This window comes from Prionailurus viverrinus, chromosome A2, assembly GCF_022837055.1.
Source record: "Prionailurus viverrinus isolate Anna chromosome A2, UM_Priviv_1.0, whole genome shotgun sequence".
NCBI lineage: Eukaryota > Metazoa > Chordata > Mammalia > Carnivora > Felidae > Prionailurus > Prionailurus viverrinus.
This window is the reverse complement of record NC_062562.1, coordinates 5,907,662-5,921,335: the sequence shown is the minus strand read 5'-3', so window position 1 is coordinate 5,921,335 and position 13,674 is coordinate 5,907,662. Positions and strand designations below refer to the sequence as shown.

Genomic DNA, 13,674 nt, shown 5'->3' with positions numbered 1-13,674 from the left:
TTTATTGCGAATGGCGCAATCTTGTTTTGTCACTGTCTTAACATTATTCTTGCCTCTTCCCAGGCAATTTCCATAAACCATATGGAAGCAGGGAACCAAACAGCTATTTCAAAATTCATCCTTCTGGGGCTTTCAGAAGATATAAACCTGCAGCCCCTCCTTTTTGGGCTGTTTCTCTATATGTACCTGGTCTGTGTTTTAGGGAACCTGCTCATCGTTCTGGCCATCAGCTCTGATCCCCACCTCCACACCCCCATGTACTTCTTCCTCGCCAACCTGTCCCTCACTGATATCTGTTTCACCTCCACCACTGTCCTCAAGATGTTAGTGAACATCCAGACACAGAGCAACGCCATCACGTATGAAGGCTGCCTTACCCAAATGTGTTTTTTCATGATTTTTGCTGGATTAGATAATTTGCTACTGACCGTGATGGCCTATGATCGGTTTGTGGCCGTCTGTCACCCCCTGCACTACATGGTCATCATGAACCCTAGCCTCTGTGGTCTCCTGCTTCTGCTTTCTTGGTTAATCTGCCTGACATATTCTTTGTTGCAAAGTCTGATGGTTTTGAGGGTGGCCTTCTGCAAAGAGACAGAAATCCCCCACTTCTTCTGTGAACTTGCTCAGATCCTCAAGCTTGCCTGTTCTGACACCCTTGTCAATGACATCCTACTGTACTTTGTAACTGGCCTGTTGGGTGTTATTCCCCTGACTGGGATCCTTTTCTCTTATTCTAGAATTATCTCCTGCATAATGGGCATTTCTTCTGCTGTGGGGAAGTACAAAGCCTTTTCCACCTGTGGGTCCCACCTCTTGGTGGTCTACTTGTTCTATGGTGCAGGCCTTGGGGTCTACCTCACTTCTGGAACAGCCCATCCATCCAGAAAGGGTTCAATAGCCTCAGTGATGTACACAGTGGTCACCCCCACGCTGAACCCCTTCATCTACAGCCTCAGGAACAGGGACATGAAAGGGGCTCTGAGGAGACTTTTCAGGAGAGGAGCTTACTTCCAGTGATAACCAAAGTTAAAGATGGACAACAGAGATCAACAGTGCTGATAACTGGTGTCCTTGAATATGTAATCTGAAGAAAGGACATAAATACTATTAATGGTTTACTAGAAGAAAAACAGTCCTGAACACAGACGTGAAGTAGCACACCAAAAGTCTTGTCATACATCCAAGAAAAAGAATGGTCAACCAATAACTACACTTCTCATGAAAGCACACTATTTCAAGGACACAGACTCCTGTAAGCATCAAGGGAGAAGGCAAGGAGTGCACTGGGAAGATGGGGGACAGGAATGACAAGTGTTTCACATTATTGACTCATGTTTGCCCTTCTCAGTTATGTTCTAGCTTCTAGCACCACGAATGCTGGACCATGGCTTCCCTGGTCTCAGTGTGGAAACCACTATCTATCATATGGATTTCCCTCACCCCATTAAATTTTACTTACTGAATCTTGCTTGGGTGGTGCCCGTTGACCTATACTGAGGATGTTAATAAGAATCTTCTTCGAGAAACTCATTGTAGCATCTACTTTAAGTGAAAGAAAGCCCTGGTCTACTTGCGGTCTTCCTTGCCTAGTGCACACTTTGCCAAATCTTCACACACCTGGCTCCCTCTCATAGTCAGGCTTCATATCAAAACTCACAGCTCTTCAGAGACCTACCTTGACATCCTACCCAGTCCAGTTTTCATAGCACCTGCCATATTTTGAGGCACAGCAGAGCACAGTGGCTAAGAGGGCTCTGGGTTCAAATCTGCCATTATTCACTAAATGGCATGCTCTTACACAAGTTACTTCTCTGTGTCTCTATGCCCTCATCTGTAATAATGATGACAATACATTTCCTGAAGAGTTCTGGTGGGGATTAAATGTTACACCTAAGAGTGCTCAGAGCAGTGTCTGGCATAAGGACTCAGTGTTAGCCACCATGATCCATGAGGGCCACCAGCATCTGTGTTGGCCCAGAAAAGGTGCAGAGACTGTGAACAGCCAGTCATTCCTTTGACCCTATTAACTACAGTAACTTGCACTGCCATGGAGTGAGGAGGATGGCACAGAGGAGGGATTCATTACCAGCAGAACAGAGTTGGAAAACCTGACCAGAGAGGGTTGAACAGGATATGAGTCTAGATGGAGCTGAGTGCATCTCCAGAGCTGACTCAGGGCATCAAGGAAGCCACATAGGAGAGGCGCTCTGTTCAAAGCTTAGCCCTCTGAACAGCCCCAGGAACACCACATGCTGGAGGTCAGATCTGTACAGACCAGGAAATGGCCCCAGAGACCCCCTACAACAGGGAACCAAGAGGACAAAGCATCCTTTATACCGGTTGAGCTGGATTGGGTAGAATGGATAGATTCTCTTGAACTGAAAGCAAAAAAAAATATTTTAGGTTGACTTCAGGATTACTGTACCCTCTTGATTATCACTACATTTGGACTTAGGCAGATTCCAATGTTTGAATCCTAACTTTACCATTTACTAGGATATTTACTCTGTCTCTAAGCAGCCTCACATTCTTCATTTATAAATAACTGTTGGGGTGATTATAGACAGCTAGTGTTAAGCGTCTTATATAGAGATTCTCATAAAGTAGTGGGTATTATATGTATGAACACAGCATTTATGTGTCCCCATCTTGTGCCCCTTCTACTGGTAGGTAGGATCCTGCACCCTGGAAGGCTCTGCCTAGCTGCATTCTTCCCCAGCAAGTGTCTGAGGGTGTGACACAAAGTGCCCCTCAAAAATAAAATCACTTTGTATTCAGTGCAGTAAGGTCCTAGCGTCCAACTACTCCATGAAACTCCTTCCCTGGAGACCTGGGCAGAATTAGATGAAGCCAAGATGATAGGACCATCCTAATGAGCCTTGAACAGTATCTGATTGCCCTCCACCTTCCCCTTAGTGCCTAGTATAGAAATTATTTTTCTATCACTGGGTTTTTCAACCTGGGTACTGTTGACATTTAGGACCAGGTAATTCTCGCTGGTATTTCTGTCCTATGCATTATAGGATGTTTAGCTGCACCTGTGGCCTCTGCATACTAGGTACTAGTGGTGTCCTCCTTCACCCTGGTCATAAAAATAAAAAATGACTCCAGACATTGCCAGATGTCCTCTAGGAGAAAAATCACTCCTGGATGAGAACCACCTGGTCTGCCATGACACAAAGGACTCAAGGAAAGGAAAATGCAGGAAATATGAAGTGAGGGGCCACAACCCTAGTTTTCCTAAGGCCCAGAATGGAATGGACCCAAGATACTGGCCTCCAGCCAAGGGTCTTTGCGTGGAAGAGGCCACAAGTCAGGAACGGAAGCACCAACGCACATTTGCTGAAAAACAGATACTTTAATGATCTCAAAACTCCAGAAGAATGTTGGCTGTTCTTATTATCTGCTTTTATTTCCAGTGCCTACTATGTGGAACATCCTAATAGATACTTGCTGACTGTTTTGTGTTTACAGTATGCCAGGCCATTCCTCCAAGCACATAGATGTATTAACTCAGTTCATTTTCACAACCACCTTAAGGAGGCAGATGCTCCTATTTTCTCCACTTTGCAAAATGGCTAACAGCAGCACAGAAATCACTGACCTATAACTACTATCTGAAAATGTCCTCTGCTGATCTGAGGTGAGACATTCCTAGCATTGTGTCCAAGTGGACTGCTTTAGGAAATGGTATGTATGTCTCCTCCTACTACCTCCCTTCTTGGAGGAGCTCTGTCCTCCTTAGGTCTGAGGCAGGCCTATAAGGTGCAATTTATCCCACCAGCTGAAGGACTAAGAGATTCTTTTGTACAAAGTTGGCTGAGTCTCTATGGCCTTGTCTCGTGGATGTGGACCCCCACCCTCTCGTCTCATCTACTGGCCAAACCCAACTCCATCAAGGACTATTGCCTAACTTCAGTGTAAAGCCCATTGCAAACCACTGGAGATGCACCCAGGGGAAAAAGAAACACATAGGATCAAAGGCCACTGTCATCCATCCAACTGAGTCATTCTTCTCTACTGAAAAGGGACTTCTATCAACCAACCAGATAGGTTGCCATCCATAGACAACTCTTATAATTTCCAATGCCCAAAAAAGAGAGCTATGATAAAGGCTCTAATGTCTCTAAAAACACAAGTGAATGGCAGGCCTCAGGTAGAACCTGGCTGGAAAGTGCTTTCACCTGCCTACATCAAGACTTGAAGGTACAGAAGCATGGAGCCAGTGACTAGAGCTTGTAGAGTTTACTCTGTCCCAGGAATACACAGGAGCCAGGGAATTAGCCAGATTTATGGTTTTTGAGGCCCTTCAGATAGGAGCTAGTTATTACCAAGGTCTTAGCAGCTTTACAAAAAATTTCAATCTCATACAAGAATGTGCTTTGGTCTCCTGTGATCAGCATCTCACTGGGAAACCGAGTTTTTTTTTTTTTCCATTCCTGCACACTCATTTCCATGCCTGCACGCCATGTGCTGTTTCCACACATAAGGCACTCCAAACAAGTTGCCTGCTCAGATCTCTGCATCTTCCACCAGAGGGCATGAGAACCTCCACCCTGAGCTACTCTCCAGAGGCATGGCTCACACTGGCACCCTATCTTGCAGGTATGATGCCTTTCAATGTTGTTGGTGAGATACCAGTTGGACAACAAATGATTGGAAGTTAGGTTTTGATTCACAAAAGGAAAACAAAGTTGGAATAAACCACTCAGAGAAGTGTGATGCATCACCACTCAAAATGCTTAGCCAGAGGCTGGAAGGCCTCACTAGTAAAAAGGAAAATTTAATTTTAAAAGCCTGTCTTTTCCACAATGCAAGAACTCTGACCTTAATGTGACAAAACAGAAGAAACTCAAAATAACTTTGCTGGAAGAAGCCAGACAGAAGAGTATGTATGGTACCATTTCATTTACAGAAAGCTCCAGAAAATGCAAACTGACCTGTACTGACAAAAAGCCTACCAGTAATTGCCTGGGAAAGGCCCTGGAGGGTTCACAAAGGAATCTTTTAGGAGTTCACCGTCTTGAATGTGGTAATGATTTCACTGGTGGACACGTTGGCCCAAACCTACCAAATTGTTTAAGCATGTGCAGTTACTATCTGTCAATTCTATCGATCTAAAACTATTTTCTCCCATTTGGAGTCTTCCAAGAGAAAACAGTGGCCCTATGGTGATTCCAGAAATGGCCACCATTTCTTCCCTTTCCTGTACCCACAACCCTTCTATGTGACTCTGATTACCCTTCCACTCTGGGCTCAGCCATGTGATTGCACTGGTCAACTGGGGGCCGGCAAAGGCGACATCAACATGGACTTGAAGAACATGCTCTGCCGGTGCAGGTACTGGTCTTGTCTGGACTGTTGGAGGCTGACATCTTGAGTGAAGGTACTGGGCCAGCCTACTGGCAGCCCCGGGTAGACACGAGGGAGCCTGGCCAAGCATAGCCCAGACTGTCAACCAACAATAAGCCAAACGGTGGTGGTTTCAAACCACTGTGTTTTGGGTAGTTTATTATGCAGCAAATATAAATAGCCCCCTTCATTACATTCTACTAAACTGCAAATCTCATCAAACGTCAGTGAATTTCCATCAACTTCCAATTAATACTTGAGACTGACACATAAAATGTTGATGCAGATACTGTGTATTATATAATCTATCCCATGTCACCCCTCCTTCTTTATCTACTACTTGAAAGATTCGGTTACCTGTCAGAGAATGTGATTTTCTTTTTGTGTCTTTGCACTCAGGATTGGCATGCTTGACTCACTCATGATCTGGAACACTATACATAAAAGCTGTCTATATTTCTACACTTAGCACCCATTATCTCTCTGTGGCTTTCTCGGATTGTCAATATCGCCTCCTCAGAACCTCCTGAATGGACTAATTGGCCACACTAGCGATCTTGTTTGTTTACATGCCTCTCTTCCTAGCCCTTTAGTCCCTTAAAGGCAGTACTGTGTCTTATGGTCTCTCCTCTCAAAGTCTAATTCAGCGTAAGGCACTTAACTGATACTCGTTGGCTCCCTAGAGGGTAACCTGAGTGACTGTAGTTACCCAAACATTACATAAGATAGAGCTGTTTCCTGCCGGAAAGGCCCCGACAACGGAAAGCTACCATGAGACCTGAAGACCAGGTAGGAGTGGGATTACAAGGCCCCTCCAGAGAGATTGTGTAACCTGAGAATGGCAGGGAAATCCAACGAGACTCAAGAGTTCCGGGCCACCTGGGTGTAGGTGGGAATTCGGTTTGCTTCTGCACTTGTAATTGATGTGATGGAGGGACTGCAGAGAGTAGCTGCACTGGGTTCCCAAGGCTCCCAATTAAAGAAACGGTCCCATTGTAATAAATGCAGGGAAAGTGCTCTCCTCCTCCTGGGCCTGGCCTCTAGGGTACACACATTTTTCTCACCCAAACTTGGCAAAAGCCAGCATGCGATTGCTCTTCACTAATGAGCCTAGGAAAACTTTCACCGAGGCCTGCGGCACACTGGGCTCCTTGGCTCACAGGTGTGCGAGTGCCACCACCACTCAATGACCTGCATGGAAGCCCTGCAGGTGCACAGGAAGGATGCAGGAAGGCAAACAGAGACAGAAACCCGTGACCACACAGCCCTCTTGTCAGGCACCACCAGCCAAACTGACCCACTAGCGTGTAAGCACTTGAACAACGGTGTTTCTAGCAAGTAAATAGACTCCCCTCACTGGTGTCTTCTCTAGGTGAATGACAAACTTACAGTGGTGTGGGGACGATGGCAGTTAATCTATGTAAAGTATTCCCATCTTCTGTCTTCTCGAATGAGGTAATGAAACTAGTTTTTAGAAAATCATGACGGGCACCTGGGTGGCTCAGTCGGTTAAGCATCCAACTATGGCTCAGGTCATGACCTTATGGTTCATGAGGTCAAGCCCCCCCACATCAGGCTCTGTGCGACAGCTCAGAGCCTGGAGCCTGCTTTGGATTCTGTGTCTCCCTCTCTCCTGCCTCTCCCCCTCTCGACTCTCTCTCTCAAAAATAAAACATGAAAAAAATTAAAAAAAAAAAAAGAAAATGATGACAAATATAAGTCAAAACAATTGTCAGAGATACATGGTTCCAACTTGTCTTTAGGAAGCATACTTATTTGGGGGGCCTGGGTGGCTCAGCTGGTTAAGCAACCGACTTTGGCTTAGGTCATGATCTCATGGCTCGTGAGTTCAAGCCTCACATGGGGCTGGTGCCTGCTTCAGATTCTATGGCCCCCTCTCTGCCCCTCCGCCACTCACCTTCTGTCTCTCTGTCTCAAAAATAAAACAAACAATTTTTTTTTTAAAAGCAGCCTATTTATTTACTGAGATTCTCAAAAAGTAATTGGGTAGGTTTAAAAAAAAAATCACATTTTATCCTGAATTCAGAAAAGAAGCAATGGGCTGAAGACAAACATAAAGGAACTCATGTTGCTTAAACTGAAGAAAGATAGGATTTTCTTGGGCTCCTGTACGAAGACTACAGTTAGAAGACTTACTAGTCTCAGCCCCTATTTAAAGGATTCTCTAGAAGAACCCAAAGAAGTAGGGGAGACAAAAATAAGGACACCAAAGGAAACTCTGGCCTCTGACACAATACCTACAGGAACCACTAACCACAGGCTAACCTCTAGCCAGAGAAATGAAAACAGACTGAGGGTCTCTTACTACTGATCCCTTCAATCAATGCATCCTGTCAAACTTAAAAAAAAAAAAAATGCAAGCCGTGTTAAAAGGCAAGTAGAAACAGTCTATAAATGACAAAGCAAGCATCAGAACCTGACTCATTTATGCCAGAGATTTTGGAATTGTCAGACCAGAAATCTAAAATAACTATGGCTAATATTCTAAGTGTTCTTTCTTTCTCTTTCCTTCCCCCCTCCCCTGCCCTCCCCTCTCCTTTCTTTTTTATAAGGAGGCTTCATGCCCAGCATGGAGCCCAACCCAGGGCTCTAACTCACAACCGTGAGATCAAGACCTGAGCCAAGACCAAGAGTCAGATACTTAACTGACTGAGCCACCCAGGCGCCCAATGCACTAAGTGTTCTAATGGAAAAAGCAAACGTGCAAGAAGAAATGGGTAAGCTGAGAAATGAAAACTCTAAGAATCAAAAGGAAATGCCAGAAATCAAAAGCATGGCAACAGAAATGAAGACTGTCCTTGATGGGTGCAGGAGACTGGATCTGGCTGGAAAAAAAGACTCTGTGAACTTGAAGATACCTCGATAGAAACTTCTAAAACTGAAATGCAAAGAGGAAAAGAAAAGAATGAAGACAAACATAATACCCAAGAACTGTGGGACAATTTACAAAAGGCGTAACATATGTGCTATGGAATACCAAGGTAGGGGAGTGGGGGAGAATGAGAGAATGAAAACCCAGAATATTTTAAATAACAGATGAGAATTTTCCAAAATTAATGACAGAGACCAAACCACAGATCCAGAAAACTAAGATATCATCAAGCAGGATTAATGCCCCACCCCCAGTCTACATCTAGGCCTGTTATATTCAAATTGTAGAAATTCAGCATGCAATAAACCTAGAATTTACGAACAAAAATGAAAACGATTCTTGTACCTGGAAATTTAAAAACCTCTTTCTAACTCCTGAATGAAAGGGGAAATCCAGACTGAAATGACAAAACTTCAAAGAAATAATGATGACCAAAAATACATTTTAGAATCTATGAAATGTACTTTAAAGCAGTAATCAGAGGAAAACCCACTGGACAAAATATTTGTCAATAAAAGAGTAAGAATAAATTAATTGCCACTTAAGAAAAAAAAAACTGGAAAAAGAAAAATAAGCCAAAACAAAGCATAAGGCAAGAGTGGAGAGAAAAGCAGAATGCGGAAATTACAAAAATAGCAGCTCTAATTAGTCAAAATTCCATTTTTAAACAAACAAACAAAACAAACCAGTAGCTCACTTGATCCAAGAAAAGAGAAAGCAAATATATAAAAAGAGTTGATGACCACGGAATCAAAAAACATTTTAAAAATCATAAGACTACTTGCTGATCTCCATGCTAATGAAATGGACAATTACCTAGGAACATACAGATTACCAACTCTGATTCCATTCAGGTTAGAAAGCTCGAGAAAGACCAATTTCTATGGAAGAAAGACAATTCCTAAAGAAATACACCACTAATAACCTGACTCAGATGGTTTAAAAGGAATTCTACCAAATCTTTCCTAACCACATAGTCCTAATGCCATATAAATTATTCTGGAGCACTGAGAAGGAAAAATTCCCAATTCTTTATGAAGCAAGTATAATACCAACACCTAATCATACACAGTACAAAACAAACAAAAAAAACCCACAAAAAACCACTATAGACCAATTATCACACATGAATAGCACTAAAAAAATTCTAAACAAAATACTAGCAAAAAGGATCCAGCACCACATTAAGAAAATACACCATGACCAAGTGAAATTCACTCCAGGAATGCAAGATTTGTTGAATATTGAGATATTTATTAATATCATATAATTTATTAATAAATCAGAAGAATCATGACCCTCTTCATAGATGTTCAAAAAAACTAGCAAATGTTAACACCCATTCATGAGAAAACATTCAAGAATATAGGATACCTTCTCAGTATGATAAAATAAATATAATACCTTAGTTCTAAAAGACATTATCTTAATTAATGGGAAAACAAGAGGGGCATCTCTTCTAGAACAGAGCCAGGATGCCCACAATATATCATTGTATTAGAGGTTATTAGCCAATGCAATTAGACAAGCAAAAACAATCAGAGGCCTAAGAACTGGTAAATAAGATATCTCAATTTGCAGGTAATATGGCAGTATACCTGGAAAACCCCAGAAAAGAATAAAGCTAACTCAAGAAATAATTCAGTGAAGTAACAAGTTACAAAATTAGCAGCTTTCATGTACAGAAACTGTGAATAGAAAACGTAATGGTAGGGAAAATTCTCATTTATAATAAATGACTAAATACTTAGACAAAACTTAACAAGAAGAAAACTTGTACATGGAAAACTTTTAAACATTATTTAATGTTTAAAACTTTTAAACATTAAACACGAAAATAGACCTGAACAAATGGAAAGTCATTCTCTGTTCTTGAATGACTTTACATTATAGAAATGTCAGTTCTCCTCAAGTTAACTTATAAACTCAAGGCAATGACAATAAAAATACCCAAAAGCTAATTTTATGGAGTTGGACAAAATAATAGGAAAGTGCATATAAAAAGCAAACAGGGGTGCCCAGCTGGCTCAGTCAGTAGAGCATATGACTCTTGATTTCGAGATTGTAAGTTCGAGACCCTAGTTGGGTATAGGGATTACTTAAAAAAAAAAAAAAAAATCTTAAACCCTAAACAAGCAAGAAAACGTAGGAAAACACTGAAAAAGAAAAACCGTGAGGGAGAACTAGGCATTCCAGACATTAAGACTTATTATAAAGCTTCTTATAATTTAAATACTGTGGCATGGTACATGAACAAATAAATCAGCAGAATAAAGTCCAGAATTAGACATCTGGAATTCAAGATATGACAAAGGTGGGATGCCCAGGTAGTTCAGTTGGTTGTGTCCAACTCTTGATGTCGGCTCAGGTCTTGATCTCACAGTCATGAGATCAAGCCCTGCATTGGGCTCCATGCTGGGCATGAAGCCTGCTTAAGATTCTCTCTCTCCCCCCAGGCACCTGGGTGGCTCAGTCAGTTGAGTATCCAACTTCAGCCCAGGTCATGGTCTCATGGTTCCGGGGTTCAAGTCCCATGTCAGGCTTTGTGCTGACAGTACAGAGCCTGCTTTGGATTCTCTATCTGCCCTCCTCCACTTGCACTGTCTCTCCCTCAAAAACAAACATGAAAAAAGGATCCTTAGAAAAAAAAAGATTCCCTCTTCCTCTACCCCTCCAAAAAAAATATATATATATACACATATGTGTGTGTGTGCGCGCGCGTGTGTGTACACACACATGACAAAGGTAACATCTCAAATTCCTAGGGCAAACACATACTTTTTTTTTTTTAATGTTTACTTATTTGAGAGAGGGCAAGCATGAGAGGGGGAGGGGCAGAGATAAAGGGAGAGAGAATCAGAAGCCGACTTTGCACAGTGTCAGCAAGGAACCTGATGTGGGGCTCAATCCCATGAATTTCAAGATCATTACCTGCGCTGAAATCAAGAGTCCACTGCTTAACTGACTGGTCACTCAGGCATCTTATTCATTTATTGTGAGAGAGTGCATGAGCAGGGGAAAGGGGGGGGGGGGGGGAGACAGAGAGCGAGTGAGCGAGCATGAGCAGGGAAAAAACAGAGAGAGAATCCCAAGCAGGCTCCACACTCAGCAGACTGATACAAAGCTCAAACTCACCAACCATGAGATCATGACTTGAGCTAAAATCAAGAGTCAGATGCTTAACTAACTAAGCCACCCAGGTGCCCCAAGATATACTTTTTATGTAAATAATGCTGGGTTAATATGGAAAAAATAAAACTTAATCTTACCTCACACAACACACACAAAAATCAATCTCACATAACTGTAGATCTAAAGGTATATATATTAAAGGAAAAAACAACTTGCAGAAGAAATTATAGAATGTCATCCTGCCTTCTGGGTAGGCAAATATTTCTTACACAGGTACAGAAGAGTGCTGTCCATAAAGATTCAAGGACATTAAAATTAACTCATCTCATGAAAATACACCTATTAGAACACTGGAGACACACACCAGAGTGGGAGAAGGTATGTACAAAACTCATCCAGAGTTTTGTGGAATATATACGTGGAAAGTATAAATCACAGGAAGAAAAAGGCAGGCAACTTCAGCATCCTATCCAATGTCATAAAATAGCTTGTTGCAAAACAAAGTTGCACAACCACTTTGGAAAATTGGCATCACGTACAAAGAATAAACATATGCACCCCACTTGACCCATAAATTTCAGTCCAGGGCACAGACCCAAGAGAAATATATGCACCTGTGCACCATCAGAAACGTTAAAGTGTGTCCATAGCAGCATTATTCACAAGAGCCCCAAACTGAAACGTGAAATGTAAACCGACACAAAGTACTTAAATAACTGTGGAATATGCAAACAGAACACACACAAAAATGTATTTAGAGATACTCTAAATAATAAGGGTCAATTTAACAGAAATACTGGGCAAAATCAGACAGACACAAAAGAACACACCCTGTTCGGTTCCATTTGTACAGAGTTTGAAAACAACCCAAGCCATGCCATCAGTCAGAACACCGGTTACCTGTGGAGAGTAGGGACGGGTTTGCCACCTGCATATGCAAGAAAGGGTATCAGCTACCCTGGTAGTGTTTTTTCTTGTCTGGTGATTACATGGATTTGCTCGGTGTAATAACATAGCTGTACATGTGTGGATTAAGAACCTCTGTGCGCTTCAGTAGACCTTGTTTCAAGTGTTACCACATGCACACATCCCGATCCTTACACAACCACTGCAGAAATGACTTTGGTGTTCATACCGGTAAGCTGAACACGCACAGACCTCACAACCCAGCAATTCACGCTCCCGGAATAACTCACCGACGCTCCAGAAAGCGCGGACCCAACTTCTTAAAGCAGCATTGTTCACAACTGGGAAGAATGGGAATCACAAACTGCTTACCAGCAACAGAAAAGTACGCTGCAGGGGAATACAAAAGGCCACTATCTGGAAATGAAAATTGCCACTACGTTCATCAATGGGATCCTCAAGCCTCCCCCGCTACTACTCAGCTGGCCACCACTGTATCTACCCTGAATTCTGCAAGAGCTTTCTAATGGCCCTGTTTGTGCCCTTGTCCTTCCTTAACCTGTCAACCCAGAAGCCAGCGATTCAGAAATTAGTTGCCAACCCCTCAGTTCAAAACCCTCCACTGACTTCCCACGACACGGGAGAATACAAGGCAAAGTCCTTCCAGGAAATCCACAGGGTGCCCCCATGACCGGCACCCTGACCCAGCTCTAGCCTCATCGTCTTGGGACTCCCAAGCTTGCTCCACTGGCCCCTGTGCTACTGCATGTGTCCCAAGCAGTTGTTTTTTTTTTTCATGGCCTTTGAACTGCCAAGGGTGCTCCACCCCAGATTACAACATGGTGCTGTCAGTTTACATCTCTGCTCAAATGCCCCCTAAGGTGAAGGCTTTCCCCACCCACCCAACAGCTCTGAACGCCCACATTCTGTCTCATCATCACCATGCTTAGCTTTTCCTCCACTGCATTAACCACCTTGCAGTATACAATGTATTTACGGACTCATTTGTTTATGGGGTGCCTTACCCTAAGCGGAAAGAAAGCACCGTGAAGGCAAAAACCCGAATTTGCTGCTACAGATGTGGGGCACAGACAGAACAGGGCCCGACACAGAAGCACTACTACCTGTTTGTGGGTTGAACTCAGACAAGCAACCTAATCTTGCTTGCCTTAGATTCTCCTTATGCAAAAGGGAGGTCGTGATGGTATCTGCTTCTTGGGGCTTCTGTAAAGACTGAGACACTTCAAGTCAAGAAAATAAATACTTAAGCATATCGGAGACTTGAAACACAATTTTAAAACATGGATTAAAGATGTAAAAAAAAAACCAAAAAACAAACTCATATTCAACAATTAAAAGTATAAGCAGATTATATCCACACACAGCAG

At 42.7% G+C, this 13,674-nt stretch overlaps 1 protein-coding gene across 1 annotated transcript; it reads left to right on the top strand.

Annotated features, from left to right (window-relative positions):
- LOC125150038 (olfactory receptor 7D4-like) lies at nucleotides 1–1,020 on the top strand. Its single transcript, XM_047829355.1, has one exon. It carries the CDS (start codon nucleotides 82–84, stop codon nucleotides 1,018–1,020), a length of 939 nt encoding a protein of 312 aa, XP_047685311.1. The 5' UTR covers nucleotides 1–81.
- The last annotated feature ends 12,654 nt before the right edge of the window (nucleotides 1,021–13,674 follow it).